The sequence below is a fragment of the Sorex fumeus genome, unplaced genomic scaffold (assembly GCF_029834395.1).
Source record: "Sorex fumeus unplaced genomic scaffold, SorFum_2.1 ptg000128l, whole genome shotgun sequence".
Lineage (NCBI taxonomy): Eukaryota > Metazoa > Chordata > Mammalia > Eulipotyphla > Soricidae > Sorex > Sorex fumeus.
Genome location: NW_026606185.1, coordinates 4,949,861 through 4,971,537, shown reverse-complemented (window position 1 = coordinate 4,971,537; position 21,677 = coordinate 4,949,861). Strand labels below are relative to the sequence as shown.

The 21,677-nt window shown below is 43.2% G+C and overlaps 1 protein-coding gene across 2 annotated transcripts in view; it reads right to left on the bottom strand.

The window, feature by feature from the left end:
- Positions 1-21,677, bottom strand: part of SYNDIG1 (synapse differentiation inducing 1) — a 204,967-nt gene that overhangs the window by 57,493 nt on the left and 125,797 nt on the right. For both annotated transcript variants that reach the window (XM_056138169.1, XM_056138170.1), the window contains one exon: positions 10,089-10,226. In XM_056138169.1, coding sequence (XP_055994144.1) covers positions 10,089-10,226 — 138 coding nt within the window. The remainder of the gene's footprint in view (positions 1-10,088; positions 10,227-21,677) is intronic.

Sequence of the window (21,677 nt, the reverse complement as noted above, 5' to 3'; positions counted from 1 at the left end):
GGACAGATGGGAGATTGCAAAATTTAATAAGTGGCCTATTTTAACCTTCAATTCTGAATGTGCAGTCATTGTTGGGCTCTGCTCTTGAAGTATTGTTACGTGGGTTTCAATGATAGAGACAAATGATTCCAAAATCAAGACACTGATTACTGAGACAATTCATCAGCTAAAAGTGAAAAAATTAATCTGCCCAGGATACTCTGGGGAACAAAGAAGACATGATATATTTGTTCTTCTACCTAACAAAAACAAGTTAAAATAAGTAACTTAACTATGGGATAGATTCCAGAGGTGGGAAAATAGATCAAAAATTGGATTTGTCTTGTCTGCACCAGATCATTAATATTCATATGGAATTGTTTAAAACTAGCAGTTGCAAAACAGCTCTCAGAAGCTACAATCAGCATATTAAATAGACATATGGAGATGTAGATAGGGAGTAGAGAGGGAAAGAGGAGGAGGGATAAAAGGAGGGAAGAGAAAAAGGAGGGAGAATAGAGAGTGGGGATCTCTCTATATCCCTTAGATAGCTACTAATATGCCACTGCATTTTGTTTCAATTAAGAATCTATCCATGAAAAATACTGGGCCCATTCTTCTAGGAATGCTTTTAAATTCTTTTATCCATAGTCAGTGTTATTACTGTGCCTGGTGGATGCTTGGGCCCCCACTATTTCCTTCCCATATCTATAATTTATAAGTAACCCACGCAGAGAAGCTGAAGTGGGCTTATTCCTGTCTTTCTTGCCCATTCTAACTCTGGTATATTCTCATTCCTCTCCAGCACTCCAGACCTCCTGGAGCTGGGATATCTTTTGCCAGACCTTTCTCCCCCAACTCCAGAAATGATCTGAGTCTTTTGTAGTTACCTTAAAGAACTATCTCAGTCTCCATCTCCCTATTCCCTTAGAAAACTTATCTCTCTGGTGAAAAAATAAGTTGGATGTCTTGCTAATTATGAATGCGCTAGTGTCTGCAGATGCATTCATTGAGTGGTATTTAATTCAATACTGTCAATCAAGAGACATTTATAACAAGCTTGAGGATAAATAAGGGAGATGAAAAAAAAAGAAAAAAGAAAACACTAGCCAGCTTTCAGTGCATGGAAGACACAGTGCTTGATTTCATGTAAGGTATCTCTCTCCTAAGTGCACGGCCTTGAGATAAAAAGAATAGCAAACGTTTAGGAAGACTAACATTCTTGCCTCAAGGTTTCATTAACAGCACAAGAAACACTGCTCTGTTTTGGTGAGATAATTGTTTAGAAAGACAGGTGACAGCTTCTGAAAATCCAAAGCATTTTGTTACAAATGCCTATCATGAATGGCATACATCACAGTGGCTCAAAATACAAAAACTGACCCAAACCCCCAAAAAACAAAGAACAAACAAACAATGTCTGATGCCAGGGATGTTTCATAATTGCGAGAACTTGCAAGTGTGGGAGAAACTCGATTTGATCTCCACCACTGGCAGATGTGGGTCTAGTGCCTCCTGAGCACCCTAAACAGAGTATTGCACGGTAACAAAAGGCAAGGACAATGAGTAGCAGACAATAAAAAATATTCAGGGAAGTGTCAAAGTGAGAGCAGGGAGACACAACACACAGCAATTAGTGTTCCCATATACTGTCCTGATCAGTCACAGACTATAAAATAGCTCTGCTTTCTATGTTCAAGGGAATCACAAAGTTTGAAAATATTGACAGGTAATTGACAATTATATAATGAACTTCTGCAGATCTGAGAAAGAGGAAACAATGACATTGTTGAGCTGATCAATTTAAAAAGAGCTTATTATAACCTAGTGAATGGTTTTTACCATTATTTTCACTACAAAGTTGGAACTATCAATCAGACTTTTATACCTTATGAAAACAACTGCAGGAATTAAAGTAATAAAAACACATTTTCAAACAACATGAGGCAATTTAGAACCTGCAGTTCCACAGCAGAGATTCTAAAGAATGTTCTTTTGACAAAAGTAAATTATTCAAGTTGGTTATAGATTCAGTAAAGAATTAGAAACAAAGTAAGTGGTTTGTGTGTTTATATAAATGAATACTATAGAAAACAAGAACACTTGTCTTTTTTAAGGCTTCTGTCTGCCATATATTCATCTATTGACGCATCCATGTACCTTTCTATTTATATTCCTCAAGAATAAAAGAGATAGTTTATAACTTTTAATAACTTAAAATATTAATAACACTATTTATGAGAAAATAACAAAATTATAGAAAAATACAACTTGTCAAAATTCAATATACAGTGTTCAAAGTATCAGAGAAACTTAAACTTCAATTTAAAAATTCTATAGTGAAAAAATCTCTTGGTCAGATATCTTCACAAAAATCACAAATCACAAATCATCCTGTTATTCGTCGATTGCCTCGAGCAGGCCCCAGTAATGTCTCCTTCATCCTAGCCCTGAGATTATATGCAAGGCTCTTTAGGAGAATGAGACCCATCATGGTTACTGGTATTTGGCATATTGGGTACGCCACGGGGAGTTTGCCAGACTCTGCCGATATCTTCACCAGTGAGAATTACCAAAGATTTAGCAAGTACATAATTTCAGTTTATACAAACTTTCAGAAAGTAGAAAAAATGGAAGTATTCATAACTAGTGTTCTGCTACCAAACTTGAAAAGGAAATTGCCAGAAAAATTAATAGTGTCTATGAGCCTAGACATGAAATTTCCAAGCAAAACAGAAATGTACAAATTTGGCAAAGTCTAACATATACAACTAATTATGATTTTTATGTGAATTCAAGGTTTAACACTTTCGAATCAGGGTCCCAGGAATAAACTCTATTTTGGTGGGAGGGGTGTGGCTTTTTGGGTCCTACCTGGTGATTCTCAGGGGATTCTCCTCGCTTTACACTCAGGAATTATTCCTGGCAGTACTCAGAAACCATATAGGTAGTTGGGGATTGAACCTGGGTTGGCTGTGTGCAAGGCAAATGCCCTAACTGCTGTACTATTGCTCTGGCCCTCCAAGGACTTAATTCTTCAGGTTGACCACATGCTTGTCATGTGGACTGTGTTCAGTTTTTGGACCTACATGGTCCACTTGACAATGGCTGGGAGCAACCCCCAAAGCAAAACACTGGGAGCAGCACTCAGCATTACCGGATGTTGTAGCTTCCAAACAAAACATACAATGGAATATAATTTTCCATATTTCAGATTAAAGAAAGCGCTCATTTTTTCTTTTGCACAGAAATAATCTAATAAATTCAACATCTATTCATGACTTACAAATGAGTCATGGAAAACATCCTACTTAATAATGAAATGTTAAAAAATTTTCCTTAGAGAACTAACAAATGATAAGATTGTCAGTTATATTCATCATAGTCTTGTAAATGCCTAAGTATAGGGAAAGAAACAAAGTCTTATAAAAGCAAACTAAGGCAGGGAAAGTGACACAGCTGTGCAAGGAGGTGAACTCTATGGAAGCTATAGCTGTGGTCACTGGGTGCCAACTGGGGCTGTGTCCAGAGCTTGGGGCCGCACTTGGCAGTGGTCTCTCCACAGAGGGTATCAGCTACCAAACTTGTATTGGTCACGTGCAAGGCAAATGCCCTACTCCTCCCTCTATCCTTTCAACCCCTACATCCTCTTCTGGAAAGCTATTCCTCAAGAGAGGTTCACAGTGTAGGGGTGGAGATTATGATGCAATGCCATCCTCCAAGCATTCTTGTGATGACATAACATTGTATGTTCTATATGGCTCAGATATAATTCCAACCTAGTTTTCCTTTACTCTCGTCATCCGTGCTATTGCTGACTTCAATATGTTATCTGCCTCTTGTCACTAGAACATCTCTACTGTGGGCTGGAGAGAGAGAATTGCAGATAAGAAGCTCATCTTGAATGCAGCTGATGTAAGTTTGATCCCTGTCACCGCATGTGATCCCTGAGCACCACTTACACCAAAGCATACAGCTAAGTGAGTGTCCTAAAAACTGCCAGGTGTGGCAGAAACAAAGAAAAAAAAAAAAGAATACTCATTCTGGGAAGATGGAGATTCTTGTTTGGTTCATTTTTCAGGACACTCTTATGGATACACTGGACTTTTGTTCTAGGTTTTCATAATAAAACGAGTTTCCTTTTCTCCTCTTAACTCCCTTTGCTGATGCTATTCATAAAATTCAAAATTTATACTTAATGCCCTATTCTCATTTAATTATTGCTATCTTATTGTAGCTAATAAAGGAAAGAGGCATTTTATGAGAAGAAATAAAATCAGAGCATGACAAATACTGGGATGTGAATGACTTCTGCAGAAGCTGAAGTCCTCAGCCCTCAAGCCGCCAGTCTGTCCAGATCAGAACCTCTAGGATTCCTGTTTCTATCTCAATCCCTCACCTGCCCCATGGGAACAAGTAAGGTTGTAAAGTGCAGGCACCCTGTTAAGAATGAGCTTCTTTTCCTGGGCTGCACATCAAGCAGAGAGTTTGGGGGACAAAGTATTTTGTTTGTGACAAGATTAAAGTCAAAACATATTACAGAGGATTTGATTTTAAGGGTTAGAAACAATGATATCGTATATCTATCCATATATGGTCTCTTCCTGGTTTCCATTACCTAATCCCTTGAAACAAAAATCTTATCCATAAGATGAAGATGATAATTTTTTATCTATTAGACTCATAGCCAAGATTCAATAAGTTAGAGTGGACTTGTCCACTCACAGCTGTTACCCCACATATTATAGGTTCTTTACTACCCTCAGTTTCATTCAGAAGACTCAGTGTCTACAGGTAGCCACTAAAATTGCATGCAGCAGTTGCCTCTCTATATAGTGGTCTGCAAAATCTGTTTCCTTGGGAACTGGACCACACAACTAACAGCACTGGAGTAGGTTGAAGTTGTGGGCACGGGCTGTACTCATTCTCCTGCACTGACCTCACAGCAAATTTTCATTGCTGCTCAGGTCCAAATATCCTTCCCCTGAAACATCTCTGAGACAGGCCATTTGGTGAATTCCAATGAAGTAATAGATAGCTATGGTCTTAGGATACTTCCTACTTTGCTAAACCATGGTCCACAAAGTGTCCCATCATCTATTTTCCCTGACATTATGTATACCTCATGGGGTTTTAGTTAACAGCCTGACTGTTGCTGCAAATTCAGAGGGAGGGCAATTATTAGGTCCCGCCCACCAAGGCTCTGGTTGGGCAATTCTGTACCCCGCCCACTAAGACTCTGATTGGATAGGTCTGTGTGTGACTGCGTGTCATTTGCCCTAACCTGACCTGCATGCTGCTAATCACTAACCTCCCGAACATCTCAAGTGTCCAGTGGTTGGTAAACATGGTAAAGGGGCTGGCAGGCACTTTACTTATCTTTTCAAACTCTTACTATTCTTCATCAACACTCTTTTCTACCATCGGGTATGTTCACCCCCCAAAAATATCCTTTTTCCTTCTTTTTAAAATTTTGTTTTATTATTTGGGTAATGGGCTGGAGCGATAGCACAGCGGTAGGGCGTTTGCCTTGCATGCAGTCAACATGGCCGACCCGAGTTCGATTTCTCCGCCCCTCTCGGAGAGCCCAGCAAGCTACTGAGAGTATCTCACCTGCACGGCAGAGCCTGGCAAGCTCCCCATGATGTATTCGATATGCCAAACACAGTAACAACAACAAAAAAAGTCTCCAATGGAGACGTTACTGGGCCTGCTCGAGCAAATCGATGATCAACAGGAGGGTCTTTACCTTTACCTTTTTATTTGGATAATGGGCTGGAGCCATATCACAGCGGTAGGGCGTTTGCCTTGCCATGGCCGGCCTGGTCAGCCAGGTTCGATTCCTCCACCCCTCTTGGAGAGCCCAGCAAGCTACCGAGAGTATCTCACCCACACAGCAAAGCCTGGTAAGCTACCCGTATTCGATATGCCAAACACAGTAACAACAAGTCTCAAAATGGAGACATTACTGGGCCCGCTCGAGCAAATCGATAAACAATGGAAGGACAGTGCTATTTGGGTCACACCAGAGGTTCTCAGGACTTACTCCTGCCTCTGTGCTCAGGGATCACTGCTGGTGGGGCTTGGGGAACCATGTGGAGCACAGAGGATGGAACCCAGGTTGTCAGCATGCAAGGCAACCACCTTCTCCTTTCTACTGTCTCTCCAGCCCCTAGTCCTCCTTCATTGGACTATAAATTCCAAAAACTATAAAAAGGATTCTGTGACTCCCTCAGATATCTCCTCAGCTAGGGCCCCACATGTGTGATGACAATTAGACAGTCAATAGAGTGTGGTCAACATCTGCTGCTTCTAGAGACCTGGTGAATATCTTTCACGTTAACCACACTTTCCTAACCCATTGAGCTCCATGCCAGAGTTAACAGTATGTTAGTGACTGTGAAACTAAGGCCAGGAGAAGCTGCTTGCTGGCCTGCCTTGCAAGAAAAAGACTGAATAAAAATAGATGAAGAAACCTTTTAACAACATAACATGAGGCTGACTCCTAAGGATAGTAGAAACACAGGACAGGAAGATTGCTCCATAGCTGAAATCCTGTCTCATGAGCAAAGGGGAGAAGGCAGCTGGAATAGAGAAGGGATCACCAAGAAAATAATGGCTTAAGGAACCAGTCGGGATGGGAGATGTGTACTGAAAGTAGATAAAGGATCAAACATGATAACCTCTCAGTGTCTGTATTGAAAACCATAATGCCCAAAAGTAGAGAAAGAGTATGGGGAATATTGTCTGCCATGGAGGCAGGGGGAGGGTGGGAAAGGGGTTTTATACTGGGGATGTTGGTGGTGGGGAATGTGCACTGGTGGAGGGACGGGTGTTTGATCATTGTGTGATTGTAATCCAAACATGAAAGCTTGTAACTATCTCACAGTGATTCAATAAAATTAAAAAAACAAACAAACAAACAAAACAGTTTAAATGTAGAGATCCTGTGAACTCCCTCCTCACTATGCCCAATATAATCTAATGAGCGAGAGATTTGTTTTCCCAGAATGGCTTGTCTTATTTCCTTGGCCTCACTGAGGAGTAATTTTGACAATGGACAGACACAATCTAATTGTCAGTGATGATGCTGAGATCTGGTCTGTGATAAAAGAAACCCTGAAAGGCACACTTAGATGCCAGATTTCATTGTTAAGAGCATTTGGAACTTGGAGTTTGTATTAAGACCATGTTATTTACTCTCATCTGACACCATCATTCCAGACTCCAACATCCTGGGCCTGAAAGTGTTGGCAGGAATCAGGAGAGACTAAGGGGCCCCTGGAGTGGGTATGGAACTTCCAACTGGCCTTAGCCAGGAAAGCACTGACTTAATTCAATGTAGTGGCTCCAAAGTGTCTGTTCTACTATGTAGTACACAAACTTCTCAGCAGCTTCCTGCTCTCCTGCAGTGTTGTGCAGAGTCTGTGTCTGGTGTCTAGTTAGCTCTAGTGACACAGACCTAACACCCACTGGACTCAGGCTCCAGGACTGCCTGCTTGCCAGAAGCTGGTCACTCCCAGCTCTGCAACAAAGCCAAGAACCACCCCTGTTTCAAGGGGATTTACCATACAAAGGGAACTTACCCCCAGGAATATCTCAATCAACATGGGCAACTATTCTTTGCTGTGATTCAACTGAAGAAAACCCTTGCTCATAACACAGGGAAAAGGTAGGGAGAGTGGAGTTTTTCAAAAGACAAAGCAATCCTGACCCTTTTCCAAAGTGTTTGCTCAGCGCCTATAAGAAAAGGAATCAAAAGCCTCTGAGAAACCACACTTCATATTCATTGTTGAGCAAATCATCACAATCCTCTTTATCAACAAAGGCAGGAGTCGTCAGCCCTAAGTCTAAAAGGCTGTTTCTCTGTGAAGAATAAAATTAGTTTCTGACAAAACGAATCAAAATGCCAGTCTCTGAAAACATGACCTTGATTTTTATTATAATTACTGTCAGCCTGACAGATGTTGTGCACAGCTTGCCCTGTTCCAGAGACAGAAGTTTCACCCCAGGTTGTGTGGAGCAGTTGAGACAAAGGGAATCTTATCGCATCCTGTGTGCCCCCCTCCCATTTACTCAGGGGTCTTTGACCAGCATGACCCTCGCACCCTACTAGCAAGATCACATCATTGTCTACTTTTGTCTATTTAAAGAGGCAACATCTATTCCCATGAGATCCAAAGTAAAAAAAAACAATACCATAGCTGTCAATCAAAATTTATCCCTGATGCCCACAGTAGTCCTTCTGCTGTTGGAAGTAAGGTTTGGTCTTAGGAGGCTGGGATGGTCCTTTCTCCTTGCCCTGGAGATGGGCAGAACTAAGACCAGGAGCAGAGGATTGCTCTGACACAGCCAGGCCAGCAGGAAAGCAGGCATTGTTCAGGAGCTGTGAGGCGATGCATTTCCACCCTTTGTCCTCCTGATCATCATTTCCTAACAGTGGAACTATACTGCCTATTGTACTATGCAAGCCAGGGCTTGGGTGCAGTTCAAGAAGGGAAGGCCTTTTCTCAGCTGCCGGGGGCCTCCTCAGACCCATTCTGCATGCCAAATGGGTCTGTGTCCATCTTTTCTACAGATCTTGCTATATATCTTATGCCCAGTCTTTCTCCTTGGGACCCAGGTACTTGGCTGGAAAGTTTCCTCTCTGACCAATGAGCCTTAATTTCCCTGATGTTTGTCTGAGCACAAATTTACAGAAGAGAAGAAGCCTCTAGGCCAAAGCTAGACAAGAAGCAATTGCTCAGTCAGTGGCACACAAAGCTCAGCCCTCAGCTCTCCTGGAGAGGAACCTCTGGGCCCCCTCCTAAGAAGCACCTGCCCTCTGATTGTCCCCTTGTTCGCCCATTCCTGGTACCAGGAATGGGTTTGGGTGGGAATAAAGAGCATACAGGGACAATCTCCCACCGAAGAACATAAGTACAGATGTGGACGAGGGGCTGCTGTTGATCTCTACCAGGAAAAGAAAAACATGCCCTTCCACAACAGCAAGAGGCAGAGCAGCACTAAAGACCAAGACCCCTACGTAATGGGCACCACATTCAGGTATAGTTGGGGAATGGTTGGACCTGGTGACACTAAGACCACAGACTTTAATAGGCAAGTGTAAAGGTCATCCTTTGATTACAAAGAAAGGAAAAGGAGGAAATGTGGACTGTTTTCAAGAAATACTATTTTGCCAGAAAAACACTTTTGAAAATCTGGGTTCTAGCACATTGTCTGGGGCTGGAGCGATAGCACAGCGGGTAGGGCGTTCGCCTTACAAGCGGCCAACTTGGCCGACCCGAGTTCGATTCCTCCACCCCTCTCGGAGACCCTGGCAAGCTACCGAGAGTATTCGATATGCCAGACACAGTAAATCGACGAGCACATTGTCTGCTGCCTGTATCACAGTCTATTATGTGTACTTTCTCACTCTCTCTGACTCTTCTTGCATTTCTCTAAATAAATCTATTTTACAATAAAAAATCAAATAAAATAAATTATGGGTACCATGAAGGCATGACTAACAGATGCTATGCACTGAAAAGAGATGGGCCTGCTGCCCCAGCAAGACACACTGCTTGACTCTTCAACCACCAGATCAGTGCCAGGCATAGGTAGAGAAAGGTTGAGTACCCTGGGTTGATGGCCTTGGTTCTAACTGTAGGTCTATATGTTGGGGTTCATGACAGGTACTAGTCTGCAGTTATAAGAAGGCTGCCCAAAGCTGCTCTAGCTGACCTTTCATTTGGAATAAAAGACAGAATCTGCTAGAATCTTGTTTATTTGTCTGAGACTCAACCTTCACCCCCGTCACCACACACACTCCTGCACCCCTGGCCTCTTTCTCACAGAAAACTCAACATTCTCACTGGCACTGGCAGAGTTGGGAAGTGCTGCTGGCAGGCCCCAAGTGCCCACTGGGACACTAACTTTCCAAGCACCCACCTTTTCCTGTGGAGACACCGGCTTCTACCCAGGTGGTTTCTTTCCAGAGGTTTCTTTTGGGGGAGGGGTGGGAGATGGGGAGGGTAATCAGGGATCAAACCCAGGTCTCCTGAATGCAAGGAATGTGCTTTCCTGCTGAGCCACATTCCCTGCCTGGGTGTCCCCCAGAGAGATCTTACCTCGTGGGACAGGTAGAAGGCTGCGATACCCAGTGGCCAGAAGCAGCAGAGCATGGAGAACACACTGAGGCCCAGGTGATCCTTTGGGGGCATCATTAGGAAGTTGTCCTCACTCTCCGTGTCACTGGAGTAGTCGCTCTGTGGAAGAGGGGACAAGAGAGAGTCAGCAGAAGCATTCAAGGCTCCAGACACAAGGGATACATGGGTAGCAAAACAAACTCGTCTGGGGAGGTTGCCGCTGTTGCTAGTGCCTGTGAGGGAACTGAAAATCTGGATGAGGGCAAAGCACCAGGGTTCTTGGCCATTTTATCCTACTCAGGTGTGTCTTTCAAAGGCAGTGGGAATAAAGTGTTCAACACTGGAGTATAGGTTGAGTCCACAGAGAAAGAATCAGAAGTTTTTTGAGACATGTGAACCAGCTCTGGAATCCACAATAGAGGATAAGGTTCAGGATAGTTTAGAGGACAAGGCAGGACCAAGTTCAGGGAGTGGCAACAGCATCCCTCAAGCTCAATTCTCCTAGATGCTTACCTGGGAAAGGTCTGCTGGTGGCCTGCCTGAAGCCTGAACCTTGGGGCTACATCCCAGGAACTGATTTTCTAAGAAAATGTCTTTGACATTTCATTTTTTTTCTAAGTTCAAAATTATTCTGTTTATTTTTTTGTTCTTACACTTTGTTTTTATGTAATTTCTTTTCCATAAGTAAAAAATACATTTTCAATACCCCATTTATAAATATGCTTCCTTGAGGGACTATTTAATCTTCAATTTAAAACAAATTGCCTTACCATAAAAGTATAATTTTTTTAGACTTACAAGTTGTTGTGCTTGGGTTTCAGTTATACAATGATCGAGTACCCATCCCACCACTAGTGCCCATTCTCCACCTCCACCAATCCCAGTATTCCTCCCCCCATCCCCCATCTCACCCTGCCTCTGTGACAGGGCACTCCCTTTTGTTTTCTATCTCTCCTTTTGGGTCTGTACACCAGAAAATCAACTACCTAGGAATTAGTTTAACTAAGGAAGTAAAGGACCTGTACAAAGAAAACTACAAAATGCTGCTTCTGGAAATAAAAGAGGACACGAGGAAATGGAGAATTATCCCCTGTTCATGGATCGGGAGAATTAATATTGTCAAAATGGCGATACTTCTCAAAGCACTGTACAAATTCAATGCCATCCCTATTAGAATATCCATGACATTCTTCAAAGAAATGGAGCAAACACTCCTGAAATTTATATGGAACAATAAACCCCCACAAATAGCTAAAGCAATTCTTGGGAAAAAGAAAATGGAAGGAATTAACCTCCCGAACCTCAAACTCTACTACAAAGTAATAATAATTAAAACAGCATCATACTGGAATAAAAGCAGAGCTGCAGAGCTATGGAACAGGGTTGAATATACTGACATCTCCCCTCAAACAGATGATCATCTAATCTTTGATAAATGAGCAAGAAATGTGAAGTGAATTAAGGAAAGCCTTTTTAACAAATGGTGCTGGCAAAACTGGATGACTACATGCAAAAACTGGGCTTAGAACTCTGTCTAACACCATGTACAAAAGTAAGATCAAAATGGATCAAAGACCTCAACATCAGACCGGAGTCCATAAGGTACATTGAAGACAAAGTTGGCAAAACCCTCTATGACATTCAAGCTAATGGTATCTTCAAAGATGTCATGCCACTGGCCAAGCAAGTGAAAACAGAGATAGACAAATGGGACAATCTTAAATTAAGAAGCTTCTGCACCTCAATAGAAAGACTGACCAAAATACAAAGACATTTGTATTTTGGGAAAAAATGGGAAAGGATATTTATTCTCCAAATGACATTTCTTACATTGGGGGACATTGGCTAGCACAGGCCTTCACAAAACCTCCTTGCAGTTTGGTGCAGGACCTGGGACATGATTCTAGGATTGATAAAAAGCTGACACTTCTGATGCCAACTCTCACTCTGCAAGAGATGGACGTGCTGGTCAAATGCTATGCAGAGGCCATGTTGTGCTTGAGAGGCTGCCAGTGGCCACCTGACTCTCTCTGCTTATGGTGCCTGTGCACAGATGGCCATGCCTGCTAGTTGGACCTCAGACTGCTGTTTCTCACTCTCCATTGAAACGGGCACTCAGGATGACTCACCCCAAAAGCAGGGTGCTTATTTTATGGAGAGATGAAGTCATATTTTACTCCAGCATTTGTTTCCTGAAAAGAAATGGGGCATTTCTTCTCACCAGAGCCATTTGCTTGGGCATCCTTTGCCTGCTGTTCGAGGCTATTGACTATGTGGGGTCTGATGTCATCTGCAGAAACTCAGGTCGTGCAGCAGTGCCCAGAGGACCAGAGGAAGTAAATGCTCAGTGGACATTAGTATCAGTATCATGCCTGTTGCCCTTGGATGCCGCTGAAGCAGGATCATGCTCAGCAGCACCCAGTGGGCTTCTTCCAGTGATCTGGACACAGAGACATATGAGTCCAGAGGTGACCATAGTGTCCACTTCTATTTTGGTTAAGAAAAATGCCCATGAGACTGCCAGTCACAGCTGCAGCTGCAGTGCTGGAGTAGAGTGATGGAAACTTCCTGAGAAACTGCTTTTTTTCTTGCTGAAACAGAGGAAACAGGCAAAGAACTAATTTGGCTCACATGTCACAGAAAGGGAGTTTCTCCAAAGGACAAAAGCAGGGGGCACCTGTTCAACCATACTCTCTCTCTCTCTCTCTCTCTCTCTCTCTCTCTCTCACACACACACACACACACACACACACATTCACATACACACACTTACATGCACTCACACATATACTCAAACTCACATACACATACACTCACACACTCACATACATATACACATACTACTTGAAGGACAGGATCTTGGAAATATTTTATCTCAGAGATGGTCAGCTTTCACATCTTTCCTGCCATGTTGTCTAAGCATACAGTACCTGGGGTGAGATCTCTGAATCTGGACTGAAGAACATCTCCTCCCCCCAAAATTTCTATTTTTCCTATTCTGTGGCACAGTGCCCAATACAAATAATTAAAATAAAAACATGAGGTGGGGCAATGGTCTCAGTGACAGTCCCAGAGTAAACCGTGTCCAGTGTCCCATGAGAGAGGTGTGGATCTCAGAAGAAGCAATTCCTGCTTCTAGCTCGTTGCTCAGATCTGTGTTCAGGGACTTCAGGCTGACAGTCCAATAGTCATGGTATGTGTGTGTGTGGGGGGGGGGGGGGCAGGAGGGTGGTGGAACAGCCTCATAAGCTACAACTCTATCTAGCACATGTGTTTGTTTCTCTTTCTTCCTTTTCTTTTGTGGAATTTTGCTTTCTCATGATGTATTATATACCCGAGTTGGCTGGATCATCATGATTCTAAAACTAGGTGCTGTTACTATTTTTACTGTTATTTCCATTTCACAGAGAACAAGATTGGGCTGAGTGACCAAGTCTCACAACCACACAGTCAGGAGTTACTCCTTCCAGAGCAAGCCCCCTTTGCTTCAATTGCTTCCTGTCCAGAGATGAAGGGACCTTCCCTCTTTCTGCTTGGGGACTCTGGTGACTTTGTTCTAGGATTGGTGAGTGGTGACAACGATGGTTGAGAATTTCCTGATTGAGCAGCGATTGCTTGTGAAGGAGTGGCCCACACTTGCAGCACAGGCAACCAGCCTTGGAATCTGCTTTGATCTATACTACAAGCTTTATGGAGCCAAGAAAAAATTATATTTCAGGGCACTCCCCCAAATCTTCACAGATTTTTATTTAGAATCTTAAGAAAATCACATTCTCTAAATTGTCAAGTTGTGGCTACATGGCTCTAAAATAATTAGTTGATTTTGACTAAAATAGATTTCAAAAATTCAGGCAAATTACAGGGCAGGCAAAAATAGTTCAACTCCTTTTATGTTCTCTCCTCCCTCCAAGAGTGCATGCACTGTGGCGAGAGCACGCAAGCACCAGGGCAGCCAGAGCAGGATGGAGCTGAGCTGAACTGGGGTGGCTGGGGGGAGGCGGGGAGCTACCTGGACAGCCAGATGGAAAGGGAAAACACACACAGCCCTGTACCAAGATGCAGAGCAGCTGTTTTTAAAATTTATCTTTATGGGTCACTTCACGGGGACATTTGCAAGGCACAGGGTGAATTCCAGAAGAGTTTACCATTCTTGTGGAGATCCTTCCTCTTAAGCCAAACTTTTGGGGAAGCAAATACTTGGAAGGTCAAAAGCTAGAAGCTGCCTGTCCTTGGAGGATGCTGCAGGCTCTGGAGTTTGCCCCCAAGCGTTCTGCTCTCTGTCCCCACCTCTGCTCAGAGGTGGAAGCTCCCCAGAGGACCTCTCCTTGGGATTTTCTTCCTTGGGGGTAGTCTGAGAAAATGATCCCAATGTTCCATTATTTTTCACATACTGTGTTTCATGTTCACTCAGCTCTGTGACCAAGAAGAGACCTCAGGGGTGACTCTGGGCTCTGCCTTGTTTCTTGATCTTGGTCACAGCCACATGCAGCTGTGGCCTCCTGTGGTCTCATCCTGCTTCATTATGCCCCCACTCATCTCTGCAGGCTACTACTGCTAGAGGAGTGAGGAGGTGTCAACCTGAGAGCAAGAAAACACTGCAGTGGCCTGCTTCGGGCCCCTGGGATGTAGGGACTACTACAGGGGTTCCTGCTCAGGAGTAGATGGGTGGGCAGTGGAGATGTTCACAATGGGTACTGCTTGCAGCACTGTTTGCTTAGGATTTAAAAAACTTTTTATTGAATCACTGTGAGGTAAAGCTGTTCATGATTAAGTTTCAGTCATTCAGTCAGTGTTCCAACACTCATTCCTCCACCAGAGTACACTTGCCAGCATACCAGTGTCCGCACTTTCCTTTTCCCCTCCTCACCCCACCCCACTTCAGCCCCCAGTCTGCCGCCTGCTCCTATAGCAGGCACTTCTCTCTCTCTCTCTCTCTCTCTCTCTCTCTCTCTCTCTCTCTCTCTCTCTCTCTCTCTCCCTCTCTCCTCTCTCTCTTTCTCTCTCTCTCTCCTCTCTCCTCTCTCTGTCTCCTTTTGGGCATTGTGTTTTGCAATACAGATCCTGAGAGGTTGTCCTGTTTATCCCTTCACCTACATTTAACACTCCATTCTTGTCCTGTGTGATTATCCAACTATTATTGTCATGCTGGCCCCTTCTCTATCTTACCTACCCTCCTTTCCACACACACTTGTGTTGGATTCCAGCCATTGATCAGTCCTCCTAGCCCCTGTTTTCCCTGACCACGGATATCAGTCTTCTACTATATATTTTTATATAACACAAATAAATGTAGTCATTCTGGATCTGTCCCTCTCCTCTTGACTCATTTCATTCAGCATACCACTATGAACATGCCCAGTTTTGTCTGTGTTTGCTTTAAAAAAATTTTAAAAAAATTTTCTAACAGATGGGGCTGGAGCGATAGTACAGCAGGTAGGGCATTTGTCTTGCACACAGCTGACCTGGGTTTGATTCCCAGCATCCCATATGGTCCCCTTAGCACTGCCAGGAGTAGTTACTGAGTGCAGAGCCAGGAGTAATAGTAATCCCTGAGCATTCCCAGGTGTGACCCAAAGAGCAAAAAAAAAAAGAATCTTAGAGTTTTATATAGTCACGTGGATGATTGTATTTATTTACTGCCTTAGAAAGATCTTTATCATAACTAAAAAAAAAAAACTAAAGTGTAAAGTGTAGTGATAGAGGGAGAGAAGAAAAGTGCCTATTATAGAGACAGGTGGGGGAATGGGTGGTAGGGAAACTGGGGATATTGATGGTGAGAAATTTACACTGCTTAAGGGATGGATGGGTGTTGGAACATTATAAGACTGAAACCCAATCGTGAACAACGTTGAAACTGTATCTCACTGTGATCTGGGATTCAATATAAAAATAAAGTATATATATATGTAAAGGTAAGGTAAAGGCCCTCCCGTTGATCGTCGATTTGCTCGAGCGGGCCCAGTAACGTCTCCATTGGAGACTTTGTTGTTACTGTGTTTGGCATATGGAATACTCTCGGTAGCTTGCCGGGCTCTCCGAGAGGGGCGGAGGAATCGAACTCGGGTCGGCCATGTTGGCCGCTTGTAAGGCAAACGCCCTACCACTGTGCTATGGCTCCAGCCCATATATATATGTTTCATATTATAAAACATAGGTATGTTTTAGGGCTGGAGCAATAGCACAGCGGTAGGGCGTTCGCCTTACAAGCAGCCAACATGGCCGACCCAAGTTCGATTCCTCTGCCCCTCTCGGAGAGCCCGGCAAGCTACCGAGAGTATCTTGCCCACACGACAGAGCCTGGCAAGCTATCCGTGACGTATTTGATATGCCAAACACAGTAACAACAAGTCTCATGATGGAGACGTTACTGGGCCCACTCAAGCAAATCGATGAACAACGGGAGGGACCGTGTGTGTCATAGATATGTTTCATATTCTCTTTCTCTAGCATACACATACACACACACACATATATGAGTGTGTGTGAATGTGTGTGTAATTTCTTCAAGAATATCAGATTTTAGATGTTTCTTGACAGTGGCCATATTGGTTACATGTTTCCTTTTTGCATGTCTGGATCTTAGTATTTTCTACAATAAGCAAGACTAAGGTGGCAATGAGAATGATGAAGGTGCAAATATGTTAACAGGAGTGAGTGTCTATCATTCCTCATGCAGGAACCCTGTGAGATACAGTCTTTCTGACATGGCATAAAGAACTCAGGTAATGTGGTCTTCTTTCATAGTGAGCAGTTGCTTGGACAGGGTCAAAACCATCCCAGCACCCTACAGGGCCCAAAAAGGTCAGACCAGCCATGACTCCCTTGGCCTACTCTGACTCAGAGTCAGAACCAGACTGAGTGGACTAGTCATGTGTGTGTGTGGACATGTTCTATGTGGAGATGGCAGCGATGGACATAGGAAGATATTTCCACTTGTTACTTAAAATTAAATACGACTCACAATCATTCCCTTAGTACATGCCAAGAAAACCTCAGGAGTAGAGATGGCTAGTCTCTACTTACCACATGAATAGGATGGATGTTGAGCATTTCTGTTCTCTCGAAAAATTCTACTGGGCAAAGTTTTTCTTATCCCATTTGACCCCCATTAACACCAATTCACTTTTTTGCCTCTGACAGTGAGGTTTCTACCATTCTTCCCCACTTAGCATGCTCCTGAGGAGATGCAGACAAAACATGTGTTCAGTCACGTGGGCACAAGGATCAGATGGGCTCAGGCAACATATGCGCATCTTTTTTTTTCAGCATAGGTCCATTTATTCTCACATCTGCCATTGGGTTGGGCCCCAGTGGATCCTGTAAGAGATTTCCTGTGGGAAGTCTGGCCATGGAAGATCTTCATCAATCAGTTGATTCATTTCTGCATGAGGCTTTTCCTTATATCTTGAGGCCCATTGCTCCTATTCTTTACCCCAATGTTATCACATAACAGTCATAGATGTCTTCTGAGGTCCCACTCTGAAGTATTCATACATTTCTTATAGATACAAAGATGGATAGAGATACAGGATTCAATAACACAAATCCTGAAGAACTATATGTAAGAATCTCCAAGACATATTGTCCTATATTAGTAACAAACTCAGGTGTATAATGTTCCTCTTACAAGGTGGCAATCTTCATGTAACTAGAGACTAAATCCTGCAGAAGTACAGTGTAAGATAAGGCATAATTTCTTTTGAAACATAAAAGCAAAGCCTCTTTGGGTCTTTTTTGAAGAGCTTGCTAGTGAAGCATGTACTTACATCAGGGGACAGAGAACAGGGGCAAGTGTACTTAAAAGAGATTTGCTGTTGCCCTCAAAGTGGTGGGGAATGTGGAATCCCTTGGGGAGCCCATGCAGGAGAGGAGCCTGGACAGGGGTGAAAGAAAGAGGATCAGGTAAATTGATGATGAACCTGGAGGATGGCTGGGGATGAGGAAATGTGGTCAGGATCCAAACAGAAAAGACTGAGACAATTGTTTTTTCTTATTATTTGGGTGGATCACTTGACTTTCCATTAATCATTGATTTGCTCAAGCGGGTGCTAGTAATGTATCCATTTGTCCCTGTTGCATGCTAGTGTAGCCCAATGGTGTCTGTTCATTCTAAAAACATGAAGAGCCTCAAACCGATCATTCAGCGTCTTGACGAGGAAGTCTGACCATCTCGTCGGTGGGTGGCCATGTGGTCTTTTGAAGTCCTGTGGAATCCAGTCAGTAATGGATCTAGTCCAGTGGTCATCTCCAAATCTCATTATGCGTCCAGCCCATCTGATTTTCGACACCTTGGCAAAATCAGAGACAGCATCCCTGATTCTTGACCATCAACGAAGGTCGGAACTCCGGATTCTTTCTCTCATTTGAGTGAAACGTGATACTCCAAGAATAGCTCTTTTGATTCCTCTTTGGGAGACCCAAATAGCGTTCTCATCCTGTTTGCATAGGGCCCAGGTCTCTGAGCCGTATGCTAACGCAGGAAGAACAGTGGAATCGAAGACATGTGCCCAGAGCCTGAGGTTCTTTTTGCTCTTAGCTATTTCTTCGACGCTTTTGAAGGTGTTCCAAGCTGCTCTCTTCCTCCTGCGCAACTCAGGTAGCAGGTCATTCGTCTTGTTGACTTCTCAACCTAGGTACACATAGGTGTTGCATTTGGAGATGGTTGTTCTGTTGAGAGCAAATGGAATGTCAGGAACGAGACTGTTTCTCATAAACATTGTCTTCGTGAGATTCAGCTGGAGTCTGACCTTTTGACACTCACGGTCGAGATCGGTCAGCATTTGTGCCGCCTGGCTAATGTTTGGTGTTATTAGAACGATGTCATCAGCAAAACGGAGATGGTGTAGTTGATGAACGTCTATCTTCACTCCCATTCCTTCCCATTCCAATTGTCACATGTTCTTGAGGGTTGTACTGAAAAGTTTCAGTGAAATGGTATCACCCTACCACACTCCTCTCTTGACATCGATGATCACTTCTTTGTAGAATGGTGAGATCATGGTAGTGAATCCGTAATACAGCTCATGGAGGATCCTGATGTATTGAGTTTGAATGCCCTGATTGGCTAGAGATTCAATGACTGCTTCCATCTCAATAGAATCAAAGGCCTTCTTTAAATCAATGAACATTAGAGTGGCATCTTGAACTCCCGAGAAACCTCAATGAGCTTGGTTATCCTGTGAATATGGTCAATCGTGCTGAATCCTTTTCAGAAACTGGCTTGCTCGCATGGCTGTCCTTCATCTAGTGTTCTGCTAATCCTTTTCAGGATGACTCGAATGAACAGCTTGTAGATGACAGACAATAGGCAGATCAGGCGATAGTTGCCAATGTCGTGGATGTCTCCCTTATACAGTAGTATAGTCCTGCTGGTTTTCCATTGGGACGGAACCTTGCATTCTGACAAGTAGCATGTGAAGAGCCGAGCCAGCGTATTGATGAGTACTGATGGCAGGTTTTTCAGGTGTTCAGATCTGACCTTGTCTGGGCCAGGTGTTGTTTGTTTCATTACTGAAGAAATGGCGTGTGGAATTTCGGAAGGGAGAATGTTGGGAATGACATATCCATCCTGCAGAATTTGGTATGTGGGCAGGTGGACGTGGCTATCAAAGATATATGAGTAGAAGTCATGAATAATCTTCTCCATTGCCCTTCTGGAAGATGTGATAGATCCATCAGGATGTCAGAGGGCAGTCATCTTGGTCTTGTAGTTGGCGAAGGAAAGGCGGGAGTTACAAATGCTTTTCCCGGCTTCTGCTGCATCTACCAGCACTGCTGCTCTTCTCTCCTTAAGGTCTTCCTTTATCGCATCTCTGCACTGCTTTGCGAGCTTGGACGTTCATTTGTGGTTGCCTGAGGCATGTGCCAAACCACATTGGTGAATAAGCTCAAGAGTTTTAGAAGACAGGGTTTTTTTTGTTTTTGATTTTTTTTTTTGTGGCTATCTCTCTCTTGGCATTCCTCTCACAATCATGAAGGTGCTGAACCAGTCAATTGGATTCCTCATCAATGTTGTCAATGACGGCATCTTCCCATGTTTCAGCAATAGTGCCAAAGAGCTCCCAGTTGGTCATTCTGGGAGTTCTCTTCTCAAACTTTGCAGCCCTTTCTCCCCACTGTGTGAAGTAGAATTTTGCATGAATGAGATGGAGGTCCGATCCCATTTGGAATTTTAGGACAACTGCAACATAGGTCAGGCAAAACCCTCGATTTAATATGATGTAGTCAATTTCAATTTGGAACTGTCCATCAGGAAACTCCCATGTCCAACGTTTAGATTCGGCCTTCTGGAACTGTGAGTTACCATGGATGGTCTTGGTCGACATGATAAACTCAGACAGTCTCTCACCCTGTTTGTTCCATTCTAGGCCATGGGCCCCGATGTGGAGTCCTTTGGCTGATCTTCTCAGTCCTATCTTGGCATTAAAGTCACAAACAATGGTCTTGTAGAAGGTGTGGTCTTCTTTATAGAACTTCTCCAGCTCCATATAGAACTTCTCAATTTCTCCTTCATCATAATTGGATGTTAGTGCGTAGACAATGAAGATAGAAACTGGCGGCAGTGAGCCACATCTATTCAAGTATAATCATCCAATTTGGGTTGTTAGGTATTTGAATGAATCAATTCTCATTGCCAATTTCATATTGACAAGGACACTGATGCCTCCAATGCCTCTTTTATCACATGCTCCAAGGAACAGTGTCAAAAACAGTGTGATGTGATTGATGCCTTCTTATCTCGGTCAGACCAATGATGTCATACTTGATCTTTTACGCTTGTACCATCAGGCCCTTGACGGATGCATCTGATGCCAGCATACATACATTGAAAGTTCAGACAATCATTTTTGTCTTACTTTGTTTTGGCAGCCTAGTTCGGCCTTGAAATTTTATCAGCCTCTCCTTCCTCATCCTTCTCAACAGTGCTGTATTGGTGACTCCTTCAGGGTCAGGGGAATGAGACCCATTGTAATTACTGGTTTTCGTGTATCAAGTTCACAACAAATAGCTTGCCAGGCGGAAGATGAGTATTAAGTGTGTTATAATGTGTCGTGTGGCCGATACTGGGTGGATACTATCCTAGAAATAATTGCAAGCTCAAGTAATTCCAAGAAAAATAATTTGCTCTTGGCAAGTGTCAAGGAATTCCAGAGTTCATAGTGTGAACTCAGTAGTTCAGAACACAGTACACAGCAGCTAGAAAACTTGACTTTGTCCTGTGTCCCCACCTCTAACCCCAAGCCTCTGTTTAAGTATTCAATTCATGGTGAATGGACTTTATAAATTGGTTTCTTCCCATCTGCACACAGAGGGCCTAAATCAGAAAAGCAGATTGCTTCTTAAAGTGTTCAACGACCACAGCCTGCAAACTAGCACTCTGATTGTTACAGGAAAGTAAAATCTGGTGCATGATGATAAAATGTCAAATGTTTTTTATTCTCAAAATTCCTAGAACTTGGTAACTCACAGCTATTTTTGTTTCTTTATTAGTACTCACCACTAATCAAAGTATTTATGCAATGGAAAACTGGAATAGTCTTATATGTCGTATTATCTGCAACATATTTTATT